This window comes from Oncorhynchus gorbuscha, linkage group LG17 (genome assembly GCF_021184085.1).
Source record: "Oncorhynchus gorbuscha isolate QuinsamMale2020 ecotype Even-year linkage group LG17, OgorEven_v1.0, whole genome shotgun sequence".
Lineage (NCBI taxonomy): Eukaryota > Metazoa > Chordata > Actinopteri > Salmoniformes > Salmonidae > Oncorhynchus > Oncorhynchus gorbuscha.
The window spans coordinates 24,670,062-24,696,214 of record NC_060189.1 but is presented as its reverse complement, the minus strand read 5'-3'; the positions used below and the strand labels follow the sequence as shown (position 1 = coordinate 24,696,214).

At 42.6% G+C, this 26,153-nt stretch overlaps 2 protein-coding genes across 13 annotated transcripts in view; one reads left to right on the top strand and one right to left on the bottom strand.

Annotated features, from left to right (window-relative positions):
• eml5 (EMAP like 5) overlaps positions 1-15,102 on the bottom strand; it is an 80,549-nt gene extending 65,447 nt beyond the window's left edge. For all 6 annotated transcript variants that reach the window (XR_006832740.1, XM_046307683.1, XM_046307684.1 and 3 more), the window contains exon 1: positions 14,617-15,102. Coding sequence is in view for 5 of the 6 variants with exons in the window: in XM_046307683.1 (XP_046163639.1) it covers positions 14,617-14,813 (197 nt within the window). In the remaining variant the exon portion in view is untranslated. The remainder of the gene's footprint in view (positions 1-14,616) is intronic.
• A 1,640-nt stretch (positions 15,103-16,742) lies between these two features.
• Positions 16,743-23,597, top strand: LOC124001605 (tetratricopeptide repeat protein 8-like). Of its 7 annotated transcripts, XM_046308544.1 has the most exons (14): positions 16,744-16,980; positions 17,441-17,470; positions 17,670-17,790; positions 17,989-18,052; positions 18,235-18,484; positions 18,616-18,660; positions 18,772-18,857; positions 18,963-19,050; positions 19,312-19,422; positions 19,665-19,804; positions 19,970-20,144; positions 20,339-20,461; positions 22,292-22,375; positions 22,510-23,597. In XM_046308544.1, the coding sequence occupies exons 1-14, from the start codon at positions 16,867-16,869 to the stop codon at positions 22,624-22,626; spliced, it is 1,548 nt and encodes a 515-aa protein (XP_046164500.1). In that variant the 5' UTR covers positions 16,744-16,866; the 3' UTR covers positions 22,627-23,597. The 7 variants fall into 7 exon arrangements, 6 of the variants coding, with proteins under 6 accessions (XP_046164497.1, XP_046164500.1, XP_046164498.1 ...); XR_006832823.1 differs by lacking the exon at positions 22,510-23,597 and having other exon boundaries at positions 16,743-16,980; positions 19,970-20,148; XM_046308541.1 differs by having other exon boundaries at positions 16,743-16,980; positions 18,616-18,857.
• The last annotated feature ends 2,556 nt before the right edge of the window (positions 23,598-26,153 follow it).

Sequence of the window (26,153 nt, the reverse complement as noted above, 5' to 3'; positions counted from 1 at the left end):
TGAGCAACAGCCTGCCGTCTGATGTATGTAGCATCCCCCTTCCAGCAGCCGCCAGTCACGTTCCAGGCAGGGCTGAATGATTCACTGGGCAATTCTTCCCCTTGCCTGGTCCTGTTATATATTTCATGGTGCGATGTAGCTCCCTACATTATAATCAGGGCTCCTGTTTTGCCAACTGCACTCAACAACTTCTAATCCTGTATCTTTGTATTCAGATAGCAGGCCAGAGATCTACCGCACCAGCATGCTGCTGACTCCCGTCAGCTCAGAGGGGGGAGGCGCCAGGCGGTTCTCGGTTTTCTCGGGTTTCTCTGTGTCAGGAGATTATTTTTAATATCTTATTGTGACACTCAATTTGCATTTGAAATGTGCTCCTGCAACTATTCTGCTCGCTCTGTCACAGCTCTGGAAATCAGTGATGGTCGGTACTTTGTTTTCATGAGCCTGGCCTTATTTCTATTACAGCATATTGCATGACTGTCATTCATATTCCATTCACCCACTTCAATGTAACAGCGACAGGTTTAGGCTACTACATGATACTCAATTTTCCCTATACCCATCATGCGGTCGCTACAACCTAGCCTATGAATGAACGTTTACAATGTAGGTGCACACAGGTCGAGAGAAAATGTTGTGTGACACATTCAATACCGACTTGCACACTCTTGCCTGCATCTAGCTGATCTAGGGTGTAATCATTAGTCCAACAGTTGCAAACGAGAGTTTCTGTTGGATCCCGAAGAGCGCAGCAGTCTACAGCACTGCATCTCAGTCTCATTTCAGACCCTGGTTTGATTGCAGGCTGTATCATAACCGGCCGTGATTGGGCGGCGCACAATTGGCCCAGCATCATCTGGGTTAGGGTTTGGCCGGGGTAGGCCTTCATTGTAAATAAGAATTCATTCTTAACTGATTTGAGTAGTTAAATAAAATTAAATAGATGTTTATCCCCGTTCCGTTTGCTTCCATTTAAGAAACATTTTTCAACAGAATCGGCGGAATGATCAACCGTAAACCCAGTTCACTTTCATAGCAGCTACATTGTATTCCTTCTCGCATCTACACAATCTCCTCCTCTCACCTTTTCCCTTCGCTTGTGAATTTCAATGCACAACACATCAGCTGTATGTCACCAGGAAAAAAATCTTTCCAAGCCAAACCATATCATAACCACTACACACAGCCTACATCGTTGTCACCATATTAGCTACAGTAACTTCCTAGTCAACATTGCTAATAGAACTAACATGTTAGTAAACCTGCTACAATCATGCAGTGACGTTACAATTTACCGTCAGTAAGCAGTTTAGCACTTACACCAATGGGCCCCAGTGGCAATAAATTAATAAAACCAAAAGCTTACCTTCACTTGGAAGAGTTCCAGTGTTGTGTTGGGTAGACATAGACAGGTAGCTAAGATAGCATCCCTCTGTTTGAGTAGGGAAAATTAGCTCTCTATGCATTTGCTAGCTAAGTAAGTGAAACTGAAACGTCAACTACTCACCACAGTTTATGCACTGCAATGCTAGCTAGCTGTAGCTTATGCTTTTAGTACTAGAGTCGTTCTCTGATCGTTTGATTAGGTGGACAACATGTCAATTCATGCTGCAAGAGCTCTGATAGGTTGGTTGCCATAATAAGATAATAAGAAGCGGTCATAATTACTGTGTAAGTCTATAGAAGGGGGTGAGAACCATGAGCCTCCTAGGTTTTATATTGAAGTCAGTGTACCCAGAGGAGAACGGAAGCCAGCTGTCCTCCGGCTGCACCATGGTACTACCGTAAAGAGTGATGTTGAGGCTACTGTAGACCTTCATTGCAAAACAGTGTGTTTAATAAATTATTTGGTGATGTGAATATATTTTGTATAGTTTTATCTAAAACGGATAACTGTTTTAGTGTAATTCCTCTATTCAGCTGTGGTGCTGTGTTAGTGATAGGCCAGGGATGGGCTAAGAGTCTTGAGAAACAGGGCAGTGTTTAATGTTTTTCTCACCCCTCACCCTCTCCTCTTTCTCCCCCTCCTAATTCTCGGAACACAATCCGGCCTGGCATCACTTTTCAACTCCTCTTGTATGAATTACATAATCACCTCCAAGCAGCTAGAAATAGTAGCCAGAGGAAGATAATAGGATTGGTGCTCTTTGAGATACAGGAGAACAGCACATGAAAATGCTTTTCAAACTGAAGTCATCAGATAAACAGCACACTGATATCAATACCATACATTCAGCAGCTTTATTCAGTACACAAATTTAAAACAAAGAGAAGGACATTGTTCCCAAAGCCTAGGACCAAGAGGCATAGAGAGGCAGCCTTTAGTTATTATGCACCCAGCCTCTGGAATAGCCTGCCAGAGAACCTGAGGGCCGAAACTGTGGACATATTTAAAAGAGATCTTAAAACATATTTTTAGCTTTGCTTTTCCTTTTAAGTTGTTCAGTTTGTCATTCTTTCGTTTGTTATCGTGTTTGTTGTGTAGTAAATATTTCAGCTTATATTTCAATTGTTTTTTATTAGATGTTTCCTGTAAAGCACATTGCGTTGCATTCCATGTCTGAAATGTGCTGTATAAATAAAGCCTGATTTGATTTGAATTAACCTTTGTACATTGTACCTTACATTTCTGAATGCAAACATTGCGCTTTGCATTGCTGATTGCAAACTCTGCTCTGAATATCACACTGTGCCTTGTATTCCTGAATACTCAAGGTCAGGGACAGAAAAAAAACAATTGTGATTCAGAAATTCTACATTTCCTACAGGGAGGTTGCATTACTCTAGCCAAATGGCACTATGACTCACTGTCTTTCCACACAACAGACTCAGAGAACCTCAGCTGCAGGGACAGGGGACTTTCGTTTCTACATCTGAGTGTGGAGGAATGTCCTTATTAAGGAAATCCCAAGCAGAGGTCTGTGTTTTCCTCAGAGCAGCTGGAGAGTGTGTGGGGAGACGGGGGACCCAACGCCAGTGAAGGCTGTCCCAGACTGGTTTTCCATTACCAGTGACAGGCAGGGTTGAGACAGGTGCATTAATCTCTCCTCCTTCCAACTCTATCCACATAGGTGTGGACAGATGGGACAGGCCAAATTGCAACCCACCCTGTGAAGGCAGAGGTTAGCTGGGGAGCACCACATAAATCAAGAGTCAGCCCCTAGGGCTGTTCCACTAGTTTATAAAGATAGGGCATCTCTTGACTCATAGATTCAGTTTTATTCCTTAGTCAATTTACAGTCAAACCTCTCAGAGTTTTCCTTCTCCTGACATAATGTGACAAACAACTACAGACAGTACAATAGAAAAACTCATCCCAGTCCTTCCGGCACAATAACCTCACCGCTTCAATTGCATTTCTATCAACTAATGAGATAATGGACAGGGCTGGATGGTAGTGTAGTGCTGCAGTGCTCTGGTTTGACAAATGGCTGTTTGATGTTGCTGGCTTCAACTTGCCAAGACCACTCTGAGTGGAGGAAGGCAGGCGGGCGTGTTGGGCTGGATAACTGCAGTCATTGAGGTGGGTGCTGGGTGCTGGGTGCCACTGCTATACTGTTGAGATGAAGGAAGTGAATAGGGCATGTTGAGAGGAAGCAATGTAAACCCCAGGGATAGTGACAATGGTTTAGGGACTTGGTATGGATGATGGCCGATCGTCATGGTGACACAGAGCTACGGCATGGGAGGAGTCAAAGATAATTCAGGGCCAGCCAAGGGATCATTTAACTTAAGCGTTTGATCAGTGGAGGCTCGCCATTCATTAGGAAAAAGGGTTTCACTTAAGAACAGTGTGCATACATGTGTTTTGTTTCATTACACAGTAAGTCTGCTAATTGTATACATCTTCATTCATTTCTCTCAAATAATGATTGTTGCTTAGGGACAGCTCAATTATATTGACATGGTTAATAAATTAACAAATTATGCTGTCAAATCAGCAACTACATCAACCTATCTTTCTTGAATCCAGGCCCCTACATTAGTAGTTTACTTCAAGCAAATTGTATTTATCAAATAAAACATTTGTCTCTTGATTGATAGAGTACAAAATGATTATTGAGGTATATTAAAACGACAGATATGATGCTTCACAGCCACCCACACACGCACCACTAATCACTACTTGGTTAGTTTCCAAGTCAGGTTTGATCCACACTGAAGGAGCAGTCACCTTGCCTGCTCTTGTCCAGGATTATAAGGAAGTGGAGGATTAGTACATTTTTAAAAGTCAGTATTTATCTTCCTTGGCTTCTACAAAACATGTTTAATCCGTTCGCCAATAATACACCATGTACTGCACTTGTCTGTCTGTGGCGAGGCTGCTCTAAAGTATACATTTAAAAAAAGAGGCAAAATTGAGTCTTTCCTATTGATTGAGATCACAGCTTGTGGCACAAACTCAAGACAACACATCAAAACACAGTTTATATTTACATTTACATGCTCTTTAGAGTGCACAATGGCATTGTCCCACCAACAGCCTCAGACCTGTCAATCCCCACAAAGCACCTGAAAATAACACTCAACTTCAGAAGCTTTTCTCTTGTGCAGTCATGCATCAAAATCAGATTCTATGATGACAAGTATTTAATTATGTATGTATGCATGTGTGTGTGTGTAGGGGAAGGGGGTTCAGGATGTGCTCGAAGAGGGATGCCAGTATGGGGGGGTTGAAAATACTTGAGCTTTGTAGCAGCACTATCCAAGACAAGCAGCTTTGGATAATAAAATAATGGATGACTGTAGTACTAGCGTAGGCATTGGGATTTTGAACAGGGGTGCACCAGCCAGGATACAGAAATGGATAGCCAACCTGATGAGTGTGTGCTGGAAAACCAGTAAGAGAAAATGGCTTGTCCCCAGCTATTAGCATCACCGTAATAGGCTCAAGCACATACGCATGACTTCACCCACATAGTGTGTGTACCATATGTGCTGAAGCTGTAATGAACACAAGGGGAGACAGAGAGATGGTTTCAAGCGCAGGGCGCAGCAGGTGTTTGTTGAAAAGGACCTCAGGAGGAGGCAGGTAGCTGTGTCCAGGGTCAGGCAGAAGGTCATACACAGGGGGTCCAAGAGGGCAACAGTACAGGCAGGGAAAAGGCTAGTGACGTCGTCCAGGAGATCAGGCAATAGGTAGATAACAGGAAATCCAATAGGCTAAAGTACAGGCGTCATTAGTGAGGCAGGCAAAAACTATCATACACAGGTGGCGAAAAACATAGCTCTGAAATACCACACAGTTATGAGGTGCAAAGAACTGAACTAAATAGTGTGTGATAATGACATACAGGTGTGTGAACAGGTGATTAGAATTCAGGTGATTGGGATCTGGAGAGTGAGCTGCGTTCAGGGGATCTACGTATTTGAGGGTGTGAGTTGGAAGCAGACGTTATGGAACCTATGTGTTGTTTTATATACATACTGTATGCATAGCACACCTATCCTGACAAAAATGACACGTTACATTTGTACTGCACAACTACTTCTCTATAACCTCAACTATGACTGTGTGAGCATAATCACTTCCATCTCGCCACATCCATCACAAGGACAACGCATCTGAAATCAGACAGATGTGTCAGGCATTCCTGCTCTCAAGCTAACGCTCCAAAAAAGGCAGCAGCCTCACCCGAAGTTGAGAGTTGCAAGCCCCTGCTAAGATAAGATAATAAGATAAGATAATGGGTTCAAGAAGCGCTGAAATACAGTAGCTCCTATTGTTGGAGGGAACAGAGAAATGAGGCAAGATGAGAGTGAATAGCTAGTCATTGCTCAGAATGACTATAAATCCTACACATCCTCAGCAAGAGCCAAGTAGTCCTGCAGCACCTTCTCATCAGAATAAAGAGCATCACGAATCCACACAGATGAACCCTTAGAATCGTGCGAATTGGCCTATATGAATAGGGCTCAAATGAAACGTTTCTTACAGAAGAAATGCATAACCACGGTAGCAATTAAAAGGGAACAGTTTGGAGATTATGGGATCATTATTAGACTAAAGGTGAGGAGACAAGAGTTCACCTGACACAAGACTGAATCCAAATATTTACTGTACTTTTCCCCGCATTTGTTCATAACGAAAACCTGAAAACACTGGATACATTCAGTAACATGCTAAGAATATTCTATTCTTGGAAAATTTGAGGTAGGTGTAACATAAGATTTTTTTTTACAAGGGTTTGAGTGAAACGTCTATCTCGTGTTTCCAAGTGGCCACACACCACTCCAAGCAATGTCATATCAATGCACTTTTTTTTTTTACTCAAAGAGTCTTCAACTATAAGGTGCCATTGAGCTCTCCTAGTTGTGCTGTTGAGGAGGGCAAGCAAACTTGTAGTTGTTTTGATTGGAACACATTCCTTTATCCCTGCCTTTACACAATTACTGTTGTTGCTTACGCAATCCAAATACAGTCCAAATCGCAATCTGGGTCAGGTGGGCATCATTTGAAAGGTTGCTCTATTGCCAATATGAATAGGTACATTACAAAATACGATCTTACAGTATTAGGCTTTCACAAGGCAATTCAAAGAAGCAGATGGTCATTTTGGTGCTCATAGAAGAGCTATGAATGCATTCAGATGTGTGGTCCACAGAAAATGTTCCTCACAATACAACAAAGTAGGCTCATTCTGTTCAGGATAACCCTGGTTGTAACGTCATGTCATCTTGTAACTGTACATGAAACATAGTGATCATAAACATTGACCCTGTATATGACATGAGTTTTATGACATGTGAAGTGCACACTTGGATTCACAGGTGTTTGGCTTGCTTGTAATGACATCAAATCGGTATTTATTATAATTATCAAAGTATCGTCTTTGAAAATACATCAAGTCCTAGGAATTTACAGAATTTCCCTCACTCAGGCAACAAAAATGTTTCAAAAGTTGACCAATTGATGGGGGCAACTTCTTGTTGCACGTAGCGCTCAAGTTCAGAAATCTGTCAGTCGAAACCCATACAGAGCTGTGAAGCGGAGACCCTGAGATCTGACATTGTGTATAGCATGTTACTGTACAACCGCTGCGTTCCAATTTAGGAGTTTATCAGTGTCCAAATCTGCCAATTTCAACCCGTATAAGGGCACAAGTGTAACAGGTTACGGATCACATTAGAAATGAGTGAATACACATGGTAGATGGCCACACAGAGCACACATAGAGTATGAATGTAGAGCAAGGTAGAGAGAAAGAGAGAGGAAGAATGACAGCCAGAGAGAGAGAGAGAGAGAGAGAGAGAGAGAGAGAGAGAGAGAGAGAGAGAGAGAGAGAGAGAGAGAGAGCAAGTAAGAGTGAGTGATGAAGTGGAGTGGGATAGTGAGAAAGGGGTAGAATAATGGAGAGAGGAGAGCTTGCCTCTGATAAATATTGTGTGGCTGACTGAGACACAATGCTTGCCCACCCCTCCCCCATACTGCTCTGTGCTAACATGTCACTCCCAGCGGATGTAATCTAATCCTGCCAACACGGCCCTTTAAATTCCTCTCCTTCACTCTGAAAGAGATCCAACTCTAGTGTGTTTACTATTTCAGTGACTGCAACGGGTGCTCTGATGAACCCCGGAAAAATCCATTCCTGGCTTGAAATTCCTCTCCATGCCTTGTGCTATAGTTCACCTTCTTCAAGAATCACTTTAGGGGATTACACCACCAACCTGTCTTTATCTTTGAACACATCTGCTTGTAATTCAGTTTAGCGTGTGTGTGTGTGTCCGTGGGAGATGTTTTTAGGTATGATTCCCTAATAATTTATAGTTGAATAAAGACATTAAGCAAGTTTAGCAAACATTTTAAATTTACTGAATTTTTGCCTACACATTCTCAAGCTGGAGCTAAGTTTGGGCCAACTATATTTCTTTTAGTTCAGGTAACACTGAAAAGTTGAATAAACTATACTGAAAAATATATAAACCCAACATGCAAAAATTTAAAATATTTTACTGAGTTACAGTTCATGTAAGGAAATCAGTCAATTGAAATGAATTAATTTGGCCCTTACCTATGGATTTCACATGACTGGGCAGGGGCACTGCCATGGGTGGGCCTGGGAGGGCATAGGCCCAACCACTGGGGAGCCAGGCCCAACCAATCAGCATGAGTTTTTCCCCACAAAAGGGCCTTATTACAGACATCAATATTTCTGTTTCATCAGCTGTCCGGGTGGCTTGGCCATGAAACATGGTTCCAACACTTTACATGTGTGTTTATATTCTTGTTCGGTATAGTATCCAGCTAATTAATAAAAATGTGTTGAAACAACTAGATTTTTCTTTACAGTCTAGTTATGTTAGAGAAGTTATTCCCAAACTGGGGTAAGCATAATATAAATGTGATTCAAATTCAAAAAATATATATATATATATCTTAGCCAAATACATTTAAACTCCATTTTTCACAATTCCTGACATTTAATCCTAGTAAAAATTCCCTGTCTTAGGTCAGTTAGGATTTTAAGAATGTGAAATGTCAGAATAATAGTAGAGAGAAGGATTTATTTCAGCTTTTATTTCTTTCATCACATTCCCAGTGGGTCAGAAGTTTACAAACACTCAATTAGTAATTGGTAGCATTGCCTTTAAATTGTTTAACTTGGGTCAAACGTTTCAGGTAGCCTTCCACAAGCTTCCAACAATAAGTTTGGCCCATTCCTCCTGACAGAGCTGGTGTAACTGAGTCAGGTTTGTAGGCCTCAATGCTCCCACACACTTTTTCAGTTCTGCCCACAAATTTTCTATAGGATTGAGGTCAGGGCTTTGTGATGGCCACTCCAATACCTTGACTTTGTTGTACTTAAGCCATTTTGCCACAACTTTGGAAGTATGCTTGGTGTCATTGTCCATTTGGAAGACCCATTTGCAACCAAGCTTTAACTTCCTGACTGATATCCACATAATTTACCTACCTAACGATGCTATCTATTTTGTGAAGTGCACCAGTCCCTCCTGCAGCAAAGCACCCCCACAACATGATGATGCCAACCCTGTGCTTAATTTTTCCTGCTGCCACAGATATGGCTGGGACAGTGCTGGGGGAAAAGGTAAACAAAACTATACAGACAATGTCTTCATCAAACAACACTGTTTCACAATGCATCAGTGACATGGCAGGAGATGTTTTGAAACAATTACTGCTTCGCATACAAGCCAGTTACATGCGTTACAACTGGATGAGTCAACAGACGTGGCGGGCCTGGCACAACTCCTGGTAAATGTCTGTTACATTTACGGTGGGATAATTAAGGAAGTCATCCTCTTCTGGAAACCAGGACAACAGGAGAGGATATTTTTAAAGTACTGGACAGCTTTGTGACATCAAATGGACTTTGGTGGTCAAGATGTGTTGGTATCTGTACTGATGGCACAAAAGCCATGACAGGAAGACATAGTGGAGTGGTAACGCACGTGCAAGCAGTTGCTCCGGCTGCCAAGGGAATGCCTGACAGCTTAAAAAATGTTTTGGACACGATAGTGAAAATGGTTAACTTCGTTAAAGCAAGGCCCCTGAACTGTTGTGTATTTTCTGCATTATGCATTGACATGGGCAGTGACCATGTAATGCTTTTACAACATACAGAAGTGCGCTGGTTATCAAGGGGCAAAGTATAGGCACGTTTTTTTTAAATTGAAAGACGAGCTTAAAGTTTTCTTTACTGACCATCATTTTCACTTGTCTGACCACTTCGTTGATGACGAATTTCTCACACGACTGGCCTATCTGGGTGATGTTTTATCTCACCTGAATGATTTGAATCTAGGATTACAGGAACTCTCCACAACTATATTCAATGTGTGGGACAAAATTGAGGCTATGATTAAGAAGTTGAAGCTCTTTTCTGTCTGCATTAACAAGGACAACACACAGGTCTTTCCATCATTGTATAATTTTTGGTGTGCAAATTAACTCAAAGTTACGAACAATGTTAAATGTGATATAGCGAAGCACCTGAATCAGCTGGGTGCGCAATTAAGCGCACCCGAAAATGGATGACACAAACAACTGGATTCGTTATCCCTCTCAAGCCCTGCCTCCAGTCCACTTACCGATATCTGAACAAGAGAACCTCATCGAAATTGCAATAAGCGGTTCTGTGAAAATTGAATTTATTAATCAGAAGCCATTGATAGATTTCTGGATAGGTCTGCACTCAGAGTTTCTTGCCTTGGCAAATTGCGCTGTTAAGACACTGATGCCCTTTGCAACCACGTACCTATGTGAGGGTGGATTCTCGGCCCTCACTAGCATGAGAACTAAATACAGGCACAGACTGTGTGTGGAAAATAATTTAAGACTGAGACTCTCTCCAATACAACCCAACATTGCAGAGGTATGTGCATCCTTTCAAGCACACCTGTCTCATTGAGCTGTGGTGAGTTTGTTCACATTTTTTGATGACCAAATAATTTTTTATATGTAAGATGGCTAAATAAAAAGCAAAATTATTGATTATTATATTATTTGTGCCCTGGTCCTATATGAGCTCTATGTCACTTCCCACGAGCCTGGTAATGACAAAAACTAACACTCATTCTTATGTTTAATAAATGTATTGTATAGTGTGTGTGTGGCAGGCTTACAATGATGGCAAAAAAAAACATTTGAAAGTGCGCTGACCCTGGTGCTAGAGGGGGAACGCAGCTGAAGGTTGAATGTTTGAAGGGTTACGGGACTATAAAAGGTTTGAGAACCACTGCGTTAGAGGACAGATAACACTTATCCTGGAGTGGATAGACAAGACGGTACCACAAAGTACTATGCTGGGTGCGACTCAGTGAGAGTGAACAAGGGTCACAGTCAGTCCAATGAAATGGCCTGTCATTCATGTTTGAAAACATTAGCTAGCTCTCCTCAGTCAGTCAGTCAGACTGGGAAACCGGCAGACAGAGGACGCCACAGGGCAAGATAACATCAGGAGGGTGAGCAATTAATTCATCCAGCACACAAAACACTAACAAATATAAACATACAGTAGTTACAACACAAACAAAGAGAAGAACTGAATCATGTCTGAATCTGTCTGAATTAAACACAGACTGACTTCAAGTAATGAAAGTTAGACTCCCTTCACCTGTCTCTCTTGTGGCTGTTTCATCTGTAGAAAATGAAAACACGGCACAGTGAGGAAGGAGATGACTCCCAATGCTATTTGAGGAGTCTGCATCTTCCACATGGCTTCGTGCAATGTTAGAGAGAGAGAGCCGCCCGCCAACAGCTGCAGTTGTGTCTTCTGTGTCTGCTCGACATTGCTTCCCCTGAGCCCTCACCTCTGAGGCAACCAAAACACAGTCATCTGCACACCCCGTGATTGTATTAGCTCACCAAGCTAAAGTCTAAACATTAGCATGGCGAGCCAACACAAGTCTTCAGGTCTCAGACAAGGCCACTCATGGCACCGAATTACCTCCACTACACATATGCTTCTGATATGTAATATGAGATGGATCAACTCCTCTGTAGCTCAGTTGGTAGAGTATGGTGCTTGCAAATTCAGGATAGTGGGTCCAATTCCCGGGACCATCCATAAGTAAAATGTATGCATGCATGACTGTAAGTAGCTTTGGATAAAAGTGTGTGCTAAATGGCATATATTATATTATTATATTACTCCTCACGGCATTTGAACTGAAGCACTTCACACAGAAGGCAAGGCAAGGCCTGCCTCTCTGTTGACCAATGAATAATGGAGCAGCAGAACAGCTGACTAACGACACTACAGTATATAATCCTAGTCATCTCCAGGCCAACCCACACAATGACAACACAGCCACTGGAGCAGTGGACACAGGTCATTCAGTACATGGTCATTCATTGTAAGGAGCAAGCTGCCGCAGTTTTTCCCCTAGAAGTGAAAGAGGGGTAATTATAATATTATAATAAAGAATATTTCCTCAAGAGGTTGGCTGAGTTCCTCCCCATTGACGTGAATGATTGGAACGATCATAGGGATGTGGGTCTCTGTGTCTATTCAAGTTTACCTGACCCACCACCAAAAATATCTATTTGCGAATCGCAGACTAAAGTGTTTCAAACATTCCCTGAAAGACCTTCAAGTCCATCCATTCCCATTCATCCTGACAGTTATGATGGGTCGCTGTGCAGTAATCATGGGTTTTAAGGGTGGAATAGTGAATGCAGAGTGGAGTTACTGTATTTCACGTTCCACTGTGACTAGAAAGAAATGCACTATATAGACAAATGTATGTGGACACCCATTCAAATTAGTGTATTTGGCTATTTCAGCCACACCCATTGCTGACAGGTGTATAACATCGAGCACACAGCAATGCAATCTCCATAGACAAACATTGATAGTAGAATGGCCTTACTGAAAAGCTCAGTGGCTTTCAACGTGGCACCAACATAGGATGCCACCTTTCCAACTAGTCAGTTGGTCAAATTTCTGCCTTGCTAGAGCTGCCCTGGTCAACTGTGTGCTGTTATTGTGAAGTAGAAACATCTAGGAGCAACAGCGGCTCAGCCGCAATGTGGTAGACCACACAAGCTTACAGAACAGGACCTCCGAGTGCATAAAAATTGTCTGTCCTTGGTCATAACACTCACTACCAAGTTCCAAACTGCCTCTGGAAGCAACATCAGCACAATAACTGATCGTAGGGAGCTTCATGAAATAGGTTTCCATGACCAAGCAGCCCAGACACAAGCCTAAGATCACCATGCACAATGCCAAGCGCCGGCTGGAGGGGGCTAAAGCTCGCAGCCATTGGACTCTCGAGCAGTGGAAACATGTTCTCTGGAGTGATAAATCACGCTTCACCATCTGGCAGTCTGACGGACGAATCTGGGTTTGGCGATGCCAGGAGAATGCTACCTGCCTGAATGCATAGTGCCAACTGTAAAGTTTTATGGAGGAGGAATAATGGTCTGGGGCTGTTTTTTATGGTTCAGGTTAAACCCCTTAGTTCCAGTGAAGGGAAATCTTAACGCTACAGCATTTAATTACATTCTAGATTATTCTGTGCTTCCATCTTTGTGGCAACAGTTTGGGGAAGGCCCTTTCCTATTTTAACACGACAATGCCGCCATGTAAGAGTTTGTTCTTAACTCTTGATACTCCCCATCCCGGATCCGGGAGCGTGATCGTCGACTGACACTAATTAGCATAATGCAACGGACATAAATATTACTCAAAAATATTCCTATTCATGAAAATCACAAGTGAAATATACTGAGACACAGCTTAGCCTTTTGTTAATCATCCTGTTGTCTCAGATTTTCAAAATATGCTTTACAGCCATGTAGCCGCTTACGGGTATTCTTCAACATTAATGCGTAAAACTACGTCACAATGCTGTAGACACTTTGGGGAATACATAGAAAAAGTAATCTGGTTGATAGCCCATTCACTGCTCAATAGGGACGCATTGGAACGCAGAGCTTTCATTTTTCTTAGGCTTTCGCCTGCAATATCAGTTCTGTTATACTCACAGACAATATTTTTACAGTTTTGGAAACTTTAGAGTGTTTTCTATCCTAAGCTGTCAATTATATTCATATTCTAGCATCTTGTCCTAACAAAATATCCCGTTTACTTTGGGTACGTTATTTTTCCAAAAATGAAAATACTGCCCCCTAGTCACAAAGGTTTTAACTGACTTGCCTAGTTAAATAAAAGTTTTTAAAAAACAAATGCACAAAGAGAGGTTCATACAGAAATGGTTTGTCGAGATTGGTGTGGAAGAAATTGACTGGCCTGCTCTGAGCCCTGACCTCAACCCCATCGAACACCTTTGAGATTAAATGGAACGCCGCATGCGAGCCAGGCCTCATCATCCAACATCAGCGCCCGACCTCGCTAATGCTCTTGTGGCTGAATGGAAGCAAGTCCCCGCAGCAATGTTCCAACATCTAGTGGAAATCCTTCCCAGAAGAGTGGAAGATGTTATAGCAGCAAAGGGGAACCAACTCCATATTAATGCCCCTGATTTTTGAATGAGATGTTCGACGAACAGGTGTCCCCATACAGCAAATAACTTACCTCAAATGCCATAAGTTATGCAAAATAAATCCAGTTTAGGATCATGAGATAAAATGTCTCACCTCCCCATAGGAGGACCCTTTGAATAACCCCTTTTAGTTCCAGGTAGAGCCTTTTGGGTTCCATGTAGAACCCTTTCCACAGAGGGTTCTACATAGAACCCAAAAGAGTTCTACCTGGAACCAAAAAGGGTTCTCCTATGGGGAGAGCTGCAGAACCCTTTTAGAAACCATTTTTCTAAGAGTGTATTGTATCAGATATGATACAGTAACTGCATCTTTTCAAAACAAAATTATTACATCATTACTCCCACCCAAGCCTCTACTTTTAATGAAGTTGCTGTCCATCCAGTAGGTGCTGAAAGGCGGTTAGCTCACAAGTTGAGCTCAGTGTGATGTTTTCACAAACTATATCATTTTGACTCGTTGAAATTGTATAGTTATATATTACAAGTCATAACCTCGATTCAATATAGACTTGTAGGCAAAGTATATCCTCGCCAGAAATAGAAACTTGATCAGTTTGGTGTTTTTATTGATGCTACCTCCTCGTGTTATATTTTGTATCTCGGCATATCTGTGAATGAATGAGTTCCTGCAAGTGCGATTACCTGATTATGTCATCGTTGTGGCCCAAGTAAAATTTTTGCTTGTGTTCCCGTGTGTTATACACTACTCCCACACCGGCGACGAAGTAGACAATTTCCTTGGCAGCTGTGTAGTACAGGTTGTTGCGGCACTGATGTCCCCGATACCCGTAAACCCATTCTAGTCGCAGGTGACAATTCGGAGCGGTCCTGTCAGCCATGTCCGTACTTCTTCTCTGTCTCGAGTATTTGATATTTCTTCATTCACCGAGAAGGATTTCATTCAATCCCATATCTCTTAGTTCCACTGAAAATGCATTGTATCCGGTACAAGCGGTTATAGCGGGCATTTGTGTTCCATGTGCATAATAGTCTCACTAAATCTAGTTTTACTTTGAGATAATATGCTTATCTCTAATTAAAAATAGTTAACTATGCAGTTCTTTTCATAGTAAAAAGCAAATATCTATATCTTCTTCCCGCTCGAGACAGGTCGAAGCTCTAGTCAAATCCTATAAGATGGAGTATTCGCGTTTATTTACACGCACCGCCCCAAAATGTGATCTACATTTGTGATTGATCAACTATCTGTCCAATCACATCCCCGAATATCTATTTAGCGTTTGAAGGGATGTTCACGGACCAATGGCAATCATTAGAAAGGGATAAACGTCAGCCCCTAAAGAATGCACTTTAACCAATGGCTCTAACCCTGGCTAACCAATGGTGTGTAGACAATACAAGGAAGCTTTTGACAGCTGTCAATCCAAGTAGACGCCGTTGAATATTTTACCCTTTTGCACATTTCTTTAACATTCTAACAGTAGTTCCTCTATCCATGCATAGGCTTTAACCAACAGAAAGAAGGTCTACATTCGTGTTTAGGAGACTATAAATGATGTTGTTGTCATAAAAATGGACATTTAAAAAATGAACTGTATTACATATTCACCAACTGCATGTTTTTTTTCAGATAACACATGCGTTCAGGTATGCTACTTTATTAACTCGCCATCCTCTCAGCTCCTACTTTTTATAAAGTCGCTGTCCACGCGGTGGGTGCTGAAGTGAAGGTCACAGAATGTAGCCTCTCAGAGCATTTTGATGGGGGGATTGTGCATTCCTGGTGTAACTTGGGCAGTTATTATTGCCATCCTGTACCTGTCCCGCATGTGTGATGTTAGGATGTACCGATCCTGTGCAGGTGTTGTTACACGTGGTCTGTCACTGCGAGGACGATCAGCTGTCTATCCTGTCTCCCTGTAGCGCTGTCATAGGCGTCTCACAGTAAGGACATTGCAATTTATTGCCCTGGCCACATCTGCAGTCCGCATGCCTAAGGCACGTTCACGCAGATGATCAGGGACCTTGGGCATCTTTCTTTTGGTGTTTTTCAGAGTCAGTGGAAAGGCCTCTTTAGTGTCCTAAGTTTTCATAACTGTGACCTTCATTGTCTACTATCTGTAAGATGTTAGTGTCTTAACGACCGTTCCACAGGTGTATGTTCATTAATTGTTTATGGTTCATTGAACAAGCATGGGAAACAAACAGTGTTTAAACCCTTTGCAATGAAGATCTGTGAAGTTATTTGGATTTTTACGAATTATCTTTGAAAGACTGAGTCCTGAAAAGGGGACATTTCTTTTTTTTGCTGAGTTTAGTTACAAAGTAGCTAAAAAGTAGTAAGTAGTTGGAAAGTTGCTCATTAGCAAAAAATATATAAAGTTGTCCATGATGAGATTTGAACTCACAACCTTCTGTTATACGTCCACCCATCCACCCACCAACCATCCTGCCTTAAGTAACCATCTGTCTTTTATAACCATACCGAACGTAACATATCATAGCAGTTAAAGCATCCCAGATATACGTTTACTATGTTACATCTAGTCTATGAGACCAAGCTGAGTGCATACCCTTTGAAAACAAAGACAGGCAGTACACAAAAGTTATTGAATAAACGCACTGATCTTGCTTCACTTCAAATAATAATATTGTTCTCATGGTAAATGCCAAAGAAATCAATGCAGCATTGGGTGATTGCCCCAGGTGGGCAGAGTTAACATTGTAGAATGGATGGAATGGTAATAAAAATTGCACACGCCCGCCCGGCGTGCGGAGGGGGCTCAATCAAGTGCACCTACAAGAGGACCTCCCCTATCCTCTGTTGCGGCGAGTGACAGGACGCTTTCTGCTCAAGCAACAAGCTTAGCGTTGATAGCTAAGCTCTAAAAACGTACCTACCTCTTAAATTATTTTAGCACCACTGACGAAATGGAGGTGCCGATGGATCCCTTGTTTCTTGCATGGAGCTACTTTAGAAGACGGAAGTTCCAACCATGTTCTGATATTTGTTCGAAGATATTAGAGGACAGTCCATACGACCAGGTTAGAAATAGCTAAACTAGTATTTTAGCTCTGCTAGCCAGCTCCAGGCATGAATCCAATTTAGTTAATGGTAATATTTATCAGTAGCATGCTTGCAAGTATTATTTGACATTTTCTGTATCATTGCCGATTCCTCATTACTGTATTGCCAGAGATACTCTGACGTTGCTTGCTTAGCTATCTGTTGTTTTGTTAGCACATTGTTAGCTAGCTAGCTATTGGTGGCATAAAAAACAAGAACTTGTTAGCTAGAGGGCTATCCTCATATCTGGCAAGTTTTGACCTTATTGTGACCCACTTTCGATTTTCACTATCACTATTTAATCTCACCTTTTAGTTAATCTAGCTTCTCTTAACTCCAATTGTCTTGAAATGTGCTTGCTATAGCCTAGCATAATTTTTTGCATCAAATCTGTCTTCACCTCTTATCTCATCATTTCACACACTGCTGTCTTAAAAGGGACCTGACTCCTCATCACATATTTCTGAGGTAACCTCTTCCTGCTGTGCTCCTTTTATTCTGTCTCTTTACACGCTGCATCTAAACATGGCATGTTTGGACATGGGTAGAGAAATTAATTACATATCACAGTAGCACATCGGTGTTGGAGTTCCCTACCATGTAACATCAAAGTAAACATAATTTTCACATTGTAAAATCAAATCTACTACCTTTGCTCTTTGGGCAGGCTGCATGGAGTCTGAAGACCCGTGCTCTGACAGAGATGGTGTACATCGATGAGGTGGAGGTGGACCAGGAGGGGATCGCTGAGATGATGCTGGATGAAAGCTCCATTGCCCAGGTTGCTCGTAAGTCTGAACTCTAAACTTTCCCAGAGGGACACGAGTTCTTCCTGGGCAGAAAAAACTCCTGACCATGACTAGTCTTCTGCAGAACAGCCTACGAAAGTCAATATCAATAATATATTACTGTTCTGAATCTGTTCTGGTAAAATCTCTCCAAAATGTTCCCAGCTCTGAGTGTACTGTAATGAAGCTGTCTTTCAGGCCCTGGGACATCACTGAGGCGTCCTGAAACAAGCCATGGAGGTGGACCTACTCCAGCTATCAGGTATGTGACCTTTTCTATTCACAACTATCTTGTATACTTTAGGTAAGTATTACAAGCATTTCCCCTACTGGAATTGTGTTATTACTGTAACAATATTTCTGCCAATGAGTCGTGAGGAGCATTATGTACCCTGGGAAAGCATCAGGTTAGTTCTGAACTGAGCTTTTTTGTCCTGAATCTAGGCCCATTACCCAATCGGGACGACCAATCACAGGGTTTGTGAGGCCCAGTACCCAGTCTGGCAGACCAGGGACAATGGAACAGGCCATTAAGACCCCGCGCACAGCACACACTGCCCGCCCTGTCACTGGTGCATCTGGGAGATTTGTCCGGCTGGGAACAGCCTCCATGTTAACCAATCCTGAGGGGCCATTTATAAATTTGTCAAGACTCAACTTGGCTAAATATGCCCAGAAGCCCAATTTATCCAAGGTATGACTGATTGAACTAATGTACTGTAAGGTAAGGAACAGTCTCTCAAAAAATATGTGTCGTAAATGTATTTATTGTGGTTATTCACCTTCAATATGTGTTATGACTGTTCTTTTTTTTTGCTGCCCCAGACCTTGTTTGAGTACATCTTCCATCATGAAAATGATGTAAAAAATGTGAGTTATAAATACAGCTATACCATAGGTCTTTGGCTTTTCATGCAGTTTTTGTTTGTAAGTTTCCGTCAAAAAACGATTTGTACCTACCCTGTCATGTTTTGTGAACAGGCTTTAGACCTGGCTGCTCTGGCCACTGAGAATGCTCAGTTCAAAGACTGGTGGTGGAAAGTCCAGCTGGGGAAGTGCTACTACAGGTAAAGCTTTAGCTGATTACTTAGATCTCAAAAAAACTGTTAGAATACAGTGCATACTATACTACCACTACAGCTCTACTACATTGGAACTGTTTGTATTAACAGACTTGGTTTACACCGGGAATCAGAAAAACAGTTCCGATCTGCTCTCAATCATCAGGAGATGGTGGACACATACCTCTACCTGGCCAAGGTAACAACATACAACTTACGATGTCCCTAACACTCTTTTAACACTGTAAATACTGTGTAACTACACTGTATACAGTATAGATGAACCCTCACACAAGGCTTCTCTGTAGCAGATAAAACCTGGTGGTGTGTCACTCAATGACAAGTTGTTTCTATTTGTTCAAATAGGTTTATGTTTTTTTAATCAACCTACTGACCTATTTATCTTCATTAGTACACAAATGACAAAAATACTTATTGTTCTGTTATGCCACTAAAACAGGTGTATCAGCGGCTTGATCAGCCTATAACTGCACTGAACCTCTTCAAGCAAGGTCTGGAGCACTTCCCTGGGGAGGTCACTCTCTTAACAGGAATTGCTCGCATTCACGAGGCACGTATCAATTCCTTTGTTGTTTGTTTGCAAAGCATTCTCTTGCTTAAAGAAACCACAGGTTGAAATCATCATGTCAAATGTGTAACCTGAAACGAGCAGCTGATTGCCTAGGAATTTAGAGCCTAATTGTTTTGTAGCTCTAATAGCTATTAAATTACTCTACTGTAAAATGAGAGAACAGATGCAGATTGATCAGGAGGTCCAAAATCAGTCTTTATAGTTATGTGTCTCTCTCACAGGAGATGAATAACATCACCTCAGCCACAGAGTACTACAAAGATGTCCTGAAGCAGGACAACACTCACGTTGAGGCTATCGCCTGCATAGGCAGCAATCACTTCTACACGGACCAGCCTGAGATCGCCTTGCGCTTTTACCGGTTAGTCACACACGGCACACACACACCACCCCCTTCAAATCCCTAATCTAACTCTGATTAGTATGTATATGCCTGTGTGATTTAATTTGGACATTTCAGTGGATACACGTGCCTTGCATGGTTACATTATTTTAAGTTGTATTTTCCCTCTAACCGTCCCTGTAGACGGCTGCTGCAGATGGGAGTATATAATTGCCAGCTGTACAACAACCTGGGATTGTGCTGCTTTTATGCCCAGCAGTATGATATGACCCTGTCCTCCTTCGAGAGGGCTCTGGCCCTGGTGGCCAATGATGAGGAGCAGGCTGACGTCTGGTATAACATTGGACACGTGGCCGTGGTGGGTTAGTGTTAACTTAGCACACACAGATGTTAGTTATTGCATCAAGTTACTCTACAGCACCCTCTTCTGTATGCCAACTGGTTTCTCTTGGACAGGATCCACATCTGGCTGAGTGCTTTGAACAAATAGCATGCTATCACTTATTCTTTGCATTTCTGTTTCTTACTTGCATCTTATGTTTATCCCCACAGGGAATAGGAGACCTGACTCTGGCATCCCAGTGTTTTAAACTGGCCTTGGCCTTCAACAACGACCATGCTGAGGCCTATAATAATCTGGCCGTGCTGGAGCTACGCAAGGGACACATTGAGCAGGTGAATTAACTGGTGTGTCTAGGTCTTCAAATACACTGCTCAAAAAAATAAAGGGAACACTAAAATAACACGTCCTAGATCTGAATGAATGAAATATTCTTATTAAATACTTTTTTCTTTACATAGTTGAATGTGCTGACAACAAAATCACACAAAAATTATCAATGGAATTCAAATTTATCAACCCATGGAGGTCTGGATTTGGAGTCACACTCAAAATTAAAGTGGAAAACCACACTACAGGCTGATCCAACTTTGATGTAATGTCCTTAAAACAAGTCATAATGAGGCTCAGTAGTGTGTGTGTGGACTCCACGTGCCTGTATGACCTCCGTACAACGCCTGGGCATGCTCCTGATGAGGTGGCGGATCTCCTCCCAGACCTGGACTAAAGCATCCGCCAACTCCTGGACAGTCTATGGTGCAACGTGGCGTTGGTGGATGGAGCGAGACATGATGTCCCAGATGTGCTCAATTGGATTCAGGTCTGAGGAACGGGCAGGCCAGTCCATAGCATCAATGCCTTCCACTTGCAGGAGCTTCTGACACACTCCAGCCACATGAGGTATAGCACCCAGGGCCAACTGCACCAGCATATGGTCTCACAAGGGGTCTGAGGATCTCATCTCTGTACCTAATGGCAGTCAGGCTACCTCTGGCGAGCACATGGAGGGCTGTGCGGGCCCCCCCAAAGAAATGCCACCCCACACCATGACTGACCCACCGCCAAACCGGTCATGCTGGAGGATGTTGCAGGCAGCAGAACGTTCTCCACAGCGTCTCCAGACTCTGTCACGTGCTCAGTGTGAACCTGCTTTCATCTGTGAAGAGCACAGGGCGCCAGTGGCGAATTGGCCAATCTTGGTGTTCTCTGGCAAATGCCAAACGTCCTGCACGGTGTTGGGCTGTAAGCACAACCCCCACCTGTGGACGTCGGGCCCTCATACTACCCTCATGGAGTCTGTTTCTGACCGTTTGAGCAGACACATGCACATTTGTGGCCTGCTGGAGGTCATTTTACAGGGCTCTGGCAGTGCTCCTCCTGCTCCTCCTTGCACAAAGGCGGAGGTAGCGGTCCTGCTGCTGGGTTGTTGCCCTCCTACGGCCTCCTCCACGTCTCCTGATGTACTAGCCTGTCTCCTGGTAGCGCCTCCATGCTCTGGACACTACGCTGACAGACACAACAAACCTTCTTGCCACAGCTCGCATTGATGTGCCATCCTGGATGAGCTGCACTACCTGAGCCACTTGTGTGGGTTGTAGACTCCATCTCATGCTACCACTAGAGTGAAAGCACCGCCAGCATTCAAAAGTGACCAAAACATCAGCCAGGAAGCATAGGAACTGAGAAGTGGTCTGTGGTCACCACCTGCAGAACCACTCCTTTATTGGGGGTGTCTTGCTAATTGCCTATAATTTCCACCTGTTGTCTATTCCATTTGCACAACAGCATGTGAAATGTATTGTCAATCAGTGTTGCTTCCTAAGTGGACAGTTTGATTTCACAGAAGTGTGATTGACTTGGAGTTACATTGTGTTGTTTAAGTGTTCCCTTTATTTTTTTGAGCAGTGTATATAATTTTGATCAAATGTTAGTTCTGATAAGTGTATTGAGTATGAATCTGTTTTAAATGATATGCTTTCTTTCCAACTGAAATAAACTTCTTCTAGGCTTGCTCCTCTGAAGTATTATGCCCAGTGGTTCTTTTCCATATGATACAACACATTAATTAAAGTCTTTAGTGTACTGCTTATGATGTTTTTGGTTTGGAGTCTAATTCAGAATGGTTGTTTTTGTTTCGATGTCCTATTTTCTCTTCTTTTTCACAGTCCAAAGCTTTCCTCCAGACCGCTGCATCAATTGCCCCTCACATGTATGAGCCACACTTTAACTACTCCACTCTGTCAGACAAGGTAACCAGACACTTCATCTGCACTTTTATTTCAATTTCAATAAAAACACATTGCTATGCCTGGTATAAAACAGACTATTTTTAGTCATGAGTGATTATATGAATTGATATGCTGCTGTTTTCTGCTGTGTCCAGATTGGAGATCTGCAGAGTAGCTACACGGCAGCCCAGAGATCAGAAGATGCTTTCCCTGAGCATGTAGATACCCAGCAGATCCTGAAACACCTGCGCCAGCACTTTGCTGTGCTGTGACCTACTGACTGACACACCTGACTTGACAGTCCAAACTTCCCATGTGATAACTTAGTTGTCGCAGAGTGCTGCTATTGAACAACAGTGACTGGCCTCATGTTCTGGTTAGACATCATCACAATCTACAGAAAAACATTCTGCTGTTTGATGATGGTGACAATACACAGCCTAAATGATACAAAGAGCAATTTATTTAAAACTGCCTGGCCCAATGCAGGTCTTATTAGTTGTATTTTAAGTGTTTTATTTGCAGCCAAGATTGGTTTTGGCATTTGTTTTTCTCATCAACTGTTGATTCACATACATGTGTAATAGTATTTAAGGTACTTTTAAGCACCGATAGTGAATGTACATAATAAAGTATGAACATGGAAGAAAAACATATTTACCATAGTACATATTTATACTGCTATCTTTTTATAGTGTATTCAGATGTAAACCTGGAATGTATTTTGGTATTAACATTACTCTCGTCATAATTTGTAGTTTGTCTTGTTTGTAAGGAGTAAAATATATACACTTTTTTTTAAGATGCAGAACTAGTTAAGTTGTTTTAACTTTACAGTATGAGAATTTATTTGATCAGATAAAATGTTATGTACAACTTAAAAGTTACATTTGATTCCAATGCTTATTATTTTGAATGTATGCATTTACTTATTGAAATAATGGCAATTTTATAGTAATTTCTAAGCTTTCCTTGATTTTATTGCACATATCCATTTCAATGGATGCGTACACAGCATCATTCCAGGACTCCATGGGATTTATTTTGGAATGGATGGCCGCACAGTCCTCCATTCCATAGTGGTCATTGGGCTGTCTCATGCCAGTACCTTTCAACCAAATTAAATATTCCTTAGTTGACATTCTGGTCTTTTCCTGAATGAGAATGGTACAGTGGAAACATTTAACCAAGTACCGCTTGACATGTTTGTCTTAACAAATACATAGAAGATCATGCCTGGTTATACCTGTGTCCAGTCCATTGACTTGTGCAGCTCTTACCCCTGAGTCAGCTCAGTCCCGTTAACCCATGTCCAGGTCCCCTCTGTATCCTCTTCCTCCTTCAGTCCTATCCGTAACCCTTTCATGTGCATGGGTTCGGCGTTAAACTGCACTTTGTGTATCATCTTACTTATGAACGCCTGAGAAAACAAACACAAGCCAGGCAAGAAGCTGAATGAATCATTGATAACTACGGCTTTTAGACAATCTTTCTCTTGTACGGTGCTCTCAAGCCATTACAATGTAGAGGGGAGTGGGGTCAATTACAGCGTTCTACAAAGACTCATTGCATAGAACTTATGAAAATTATAGAAAGTTCTATGCTGACCTGTTATGTAAATCAAATCAAATGTATTTATATAGCCCTTCGTACATCAGCTGATATCTCAAAGTGCTGTACAGAAACCCAGCCTAAAACCCCAAACAGCAAGCAATGCAGGTGTAGAAGCACGGTGGCTAGGAAAAACTCCCTAGAAAGGCCAAAACCTAGGAAGAAACCTAGAGAGGAACCAGGCTATGTGGGGTGGCCAGTCCTCTTCTGGCTGTGCCGGATGGAGATTATAACAGAACATGGCCAAGATGTTCAAATGTTCATAAATGACCAGCATGGTCGTATAATAATAAGGCAGAACAGTTGAAACTGGAGTAGCAGCACGGTCAGGTGGACTGGGGACAGCAAGGAGTCATCATGTCAGGTAGTCCTGGGGCATGGTCCTAGGGCTCAGGTCCTCCGAGAGAGAGAAAGAAAGATAATTAGAGAGAGCATATGTGGGGTGGCCAGTCCTCTTCTGGCTGTGCTGGGTGGAGATTATAACAGAACATGGCCAAGATGTTCAAATGTTCATAAATGACCAGCATGGTCGAATAATAATAAGGCAGAACAGTTGAAACTGGAGCAGCAGCACGGCCAGGTGGACTGGGGACAGCAAGGAATCATCATGTCAGGTAGTCCTGGGGCATGGTCCTAGGGCTCAGGTCCTCCGAGAGAGAGAAAGAAAGAGAATTAGAGAGAGCATATGTGGGGTGGCCAGTCCTCTTCTGGCTGTGCTGGGTGGAGATTATAACAGAACATGGCCAAGATGTTCAAATGTTCATAAATGACCAGCATGGTCGAATAATAATAAGGCAGAACAGTTGAAACTGGAGCAGCAGCACGGCCAGGTGGACTGGGGACAGCAAGGAATCATGTCAGGTAGTCCTGGGGCATGGTCCTAGGGCCCAGGTCCTCCGAGAGAGAGAAAGAAAGAGAGTAAGGAGAGAATTAGAGAACGCACACTTAGATTCACACAGGACACCGAATAGGACAGGAGAAGTACTCCAGATATAACAAACTGACCCTAGCCCCCCGACACATAAACTACTGCAGCATAAATACTGGAGGCTGAGACAGGAGGGGTCAGGAGACACTGTGGCCCCATCCGAGGACACCCCCAGACAGGGCCAAACAGGAAGGATATAACCCCACCCACTTTGCCAAAGCACAGCCCCCACACCACTAGAGGGACATCTTCAACCACCAACTTACCATCCTGAGATAAGGCTGAGTATAGCCCACAAAGATCTCCGCCATGGTACAACCCAGGGGGCGCCAACCCAGACAGGATGACCACATCAGTGAATCAACCCACTCAGGTGACGCACCCCTTCCAGGGACAGCATGAGAGAGCCCCAGTAAGCCAGTGACTCAGCCCCTGTAATAGGGTTAGAGGCAGAGAATCCCAGTGGAAAGAGGGGAACCGGCCAGGCAGAGACAGCAAGGGCGGTTCGTTGCTCCAGAGAATTTCCGTTCACCTTCCCACTCCTGGGCCAGACTACACTCAATCATATGACCCACTGAAGAGATGAGTCTTCAGTAAAGACTTAAAGGTTGAGACCGAGTTTGCGTCTCTGACATGGGTAGGCAGACCGTTCCATAAAAATGGAGCTCTATAGGAGAAAGCCCTGCCTCCAGCTGTTTGCTTAGAAATTCTAGGGACTATTAGGAGGCCTGCGTCTTGTGACCGTAGCGTACGTGTAGGTATGTACGGCAGGACCAAATCAGAGAGATAGGTAGGAGCAAGCCCATGTAATGTTTTGTAGGTTAGCAGTAAAACCATGAAATCAGCCCTTGCTTTTACAGGAAGCCAGTGTAGAGAGGCTAGCACTGGAGTAGTATGATCAAATTTTTTGGTTCTAGTCAGGATTCTAGCAGCCGTATTTAGCACTAACTGAAGTTTATTTAGTGCTTTATCCGGGTAGCCGGAAAGTAGAGCATTGCAGTAGTCTAACCTATAAGTAACAAAAGCATGGATTAATTTTTCTGCATAATTTTTGGACAGAAAGTTTCTGATTTTTGCAATGTTACGTAGATGGAAAAAAGCTGTCCTTGAAACAGTCTTGATATGTTCTTCAAAAGAGAGATCAGGGTCCAGAGTAACCCCGAGGTCCTCCACAGTTTTATTTGAGACGACTGTACAACCATTAAGATTAATGGTCAGATCTGATTAATTGTCAGATTCAACAGTTGAAAGATAATCAAA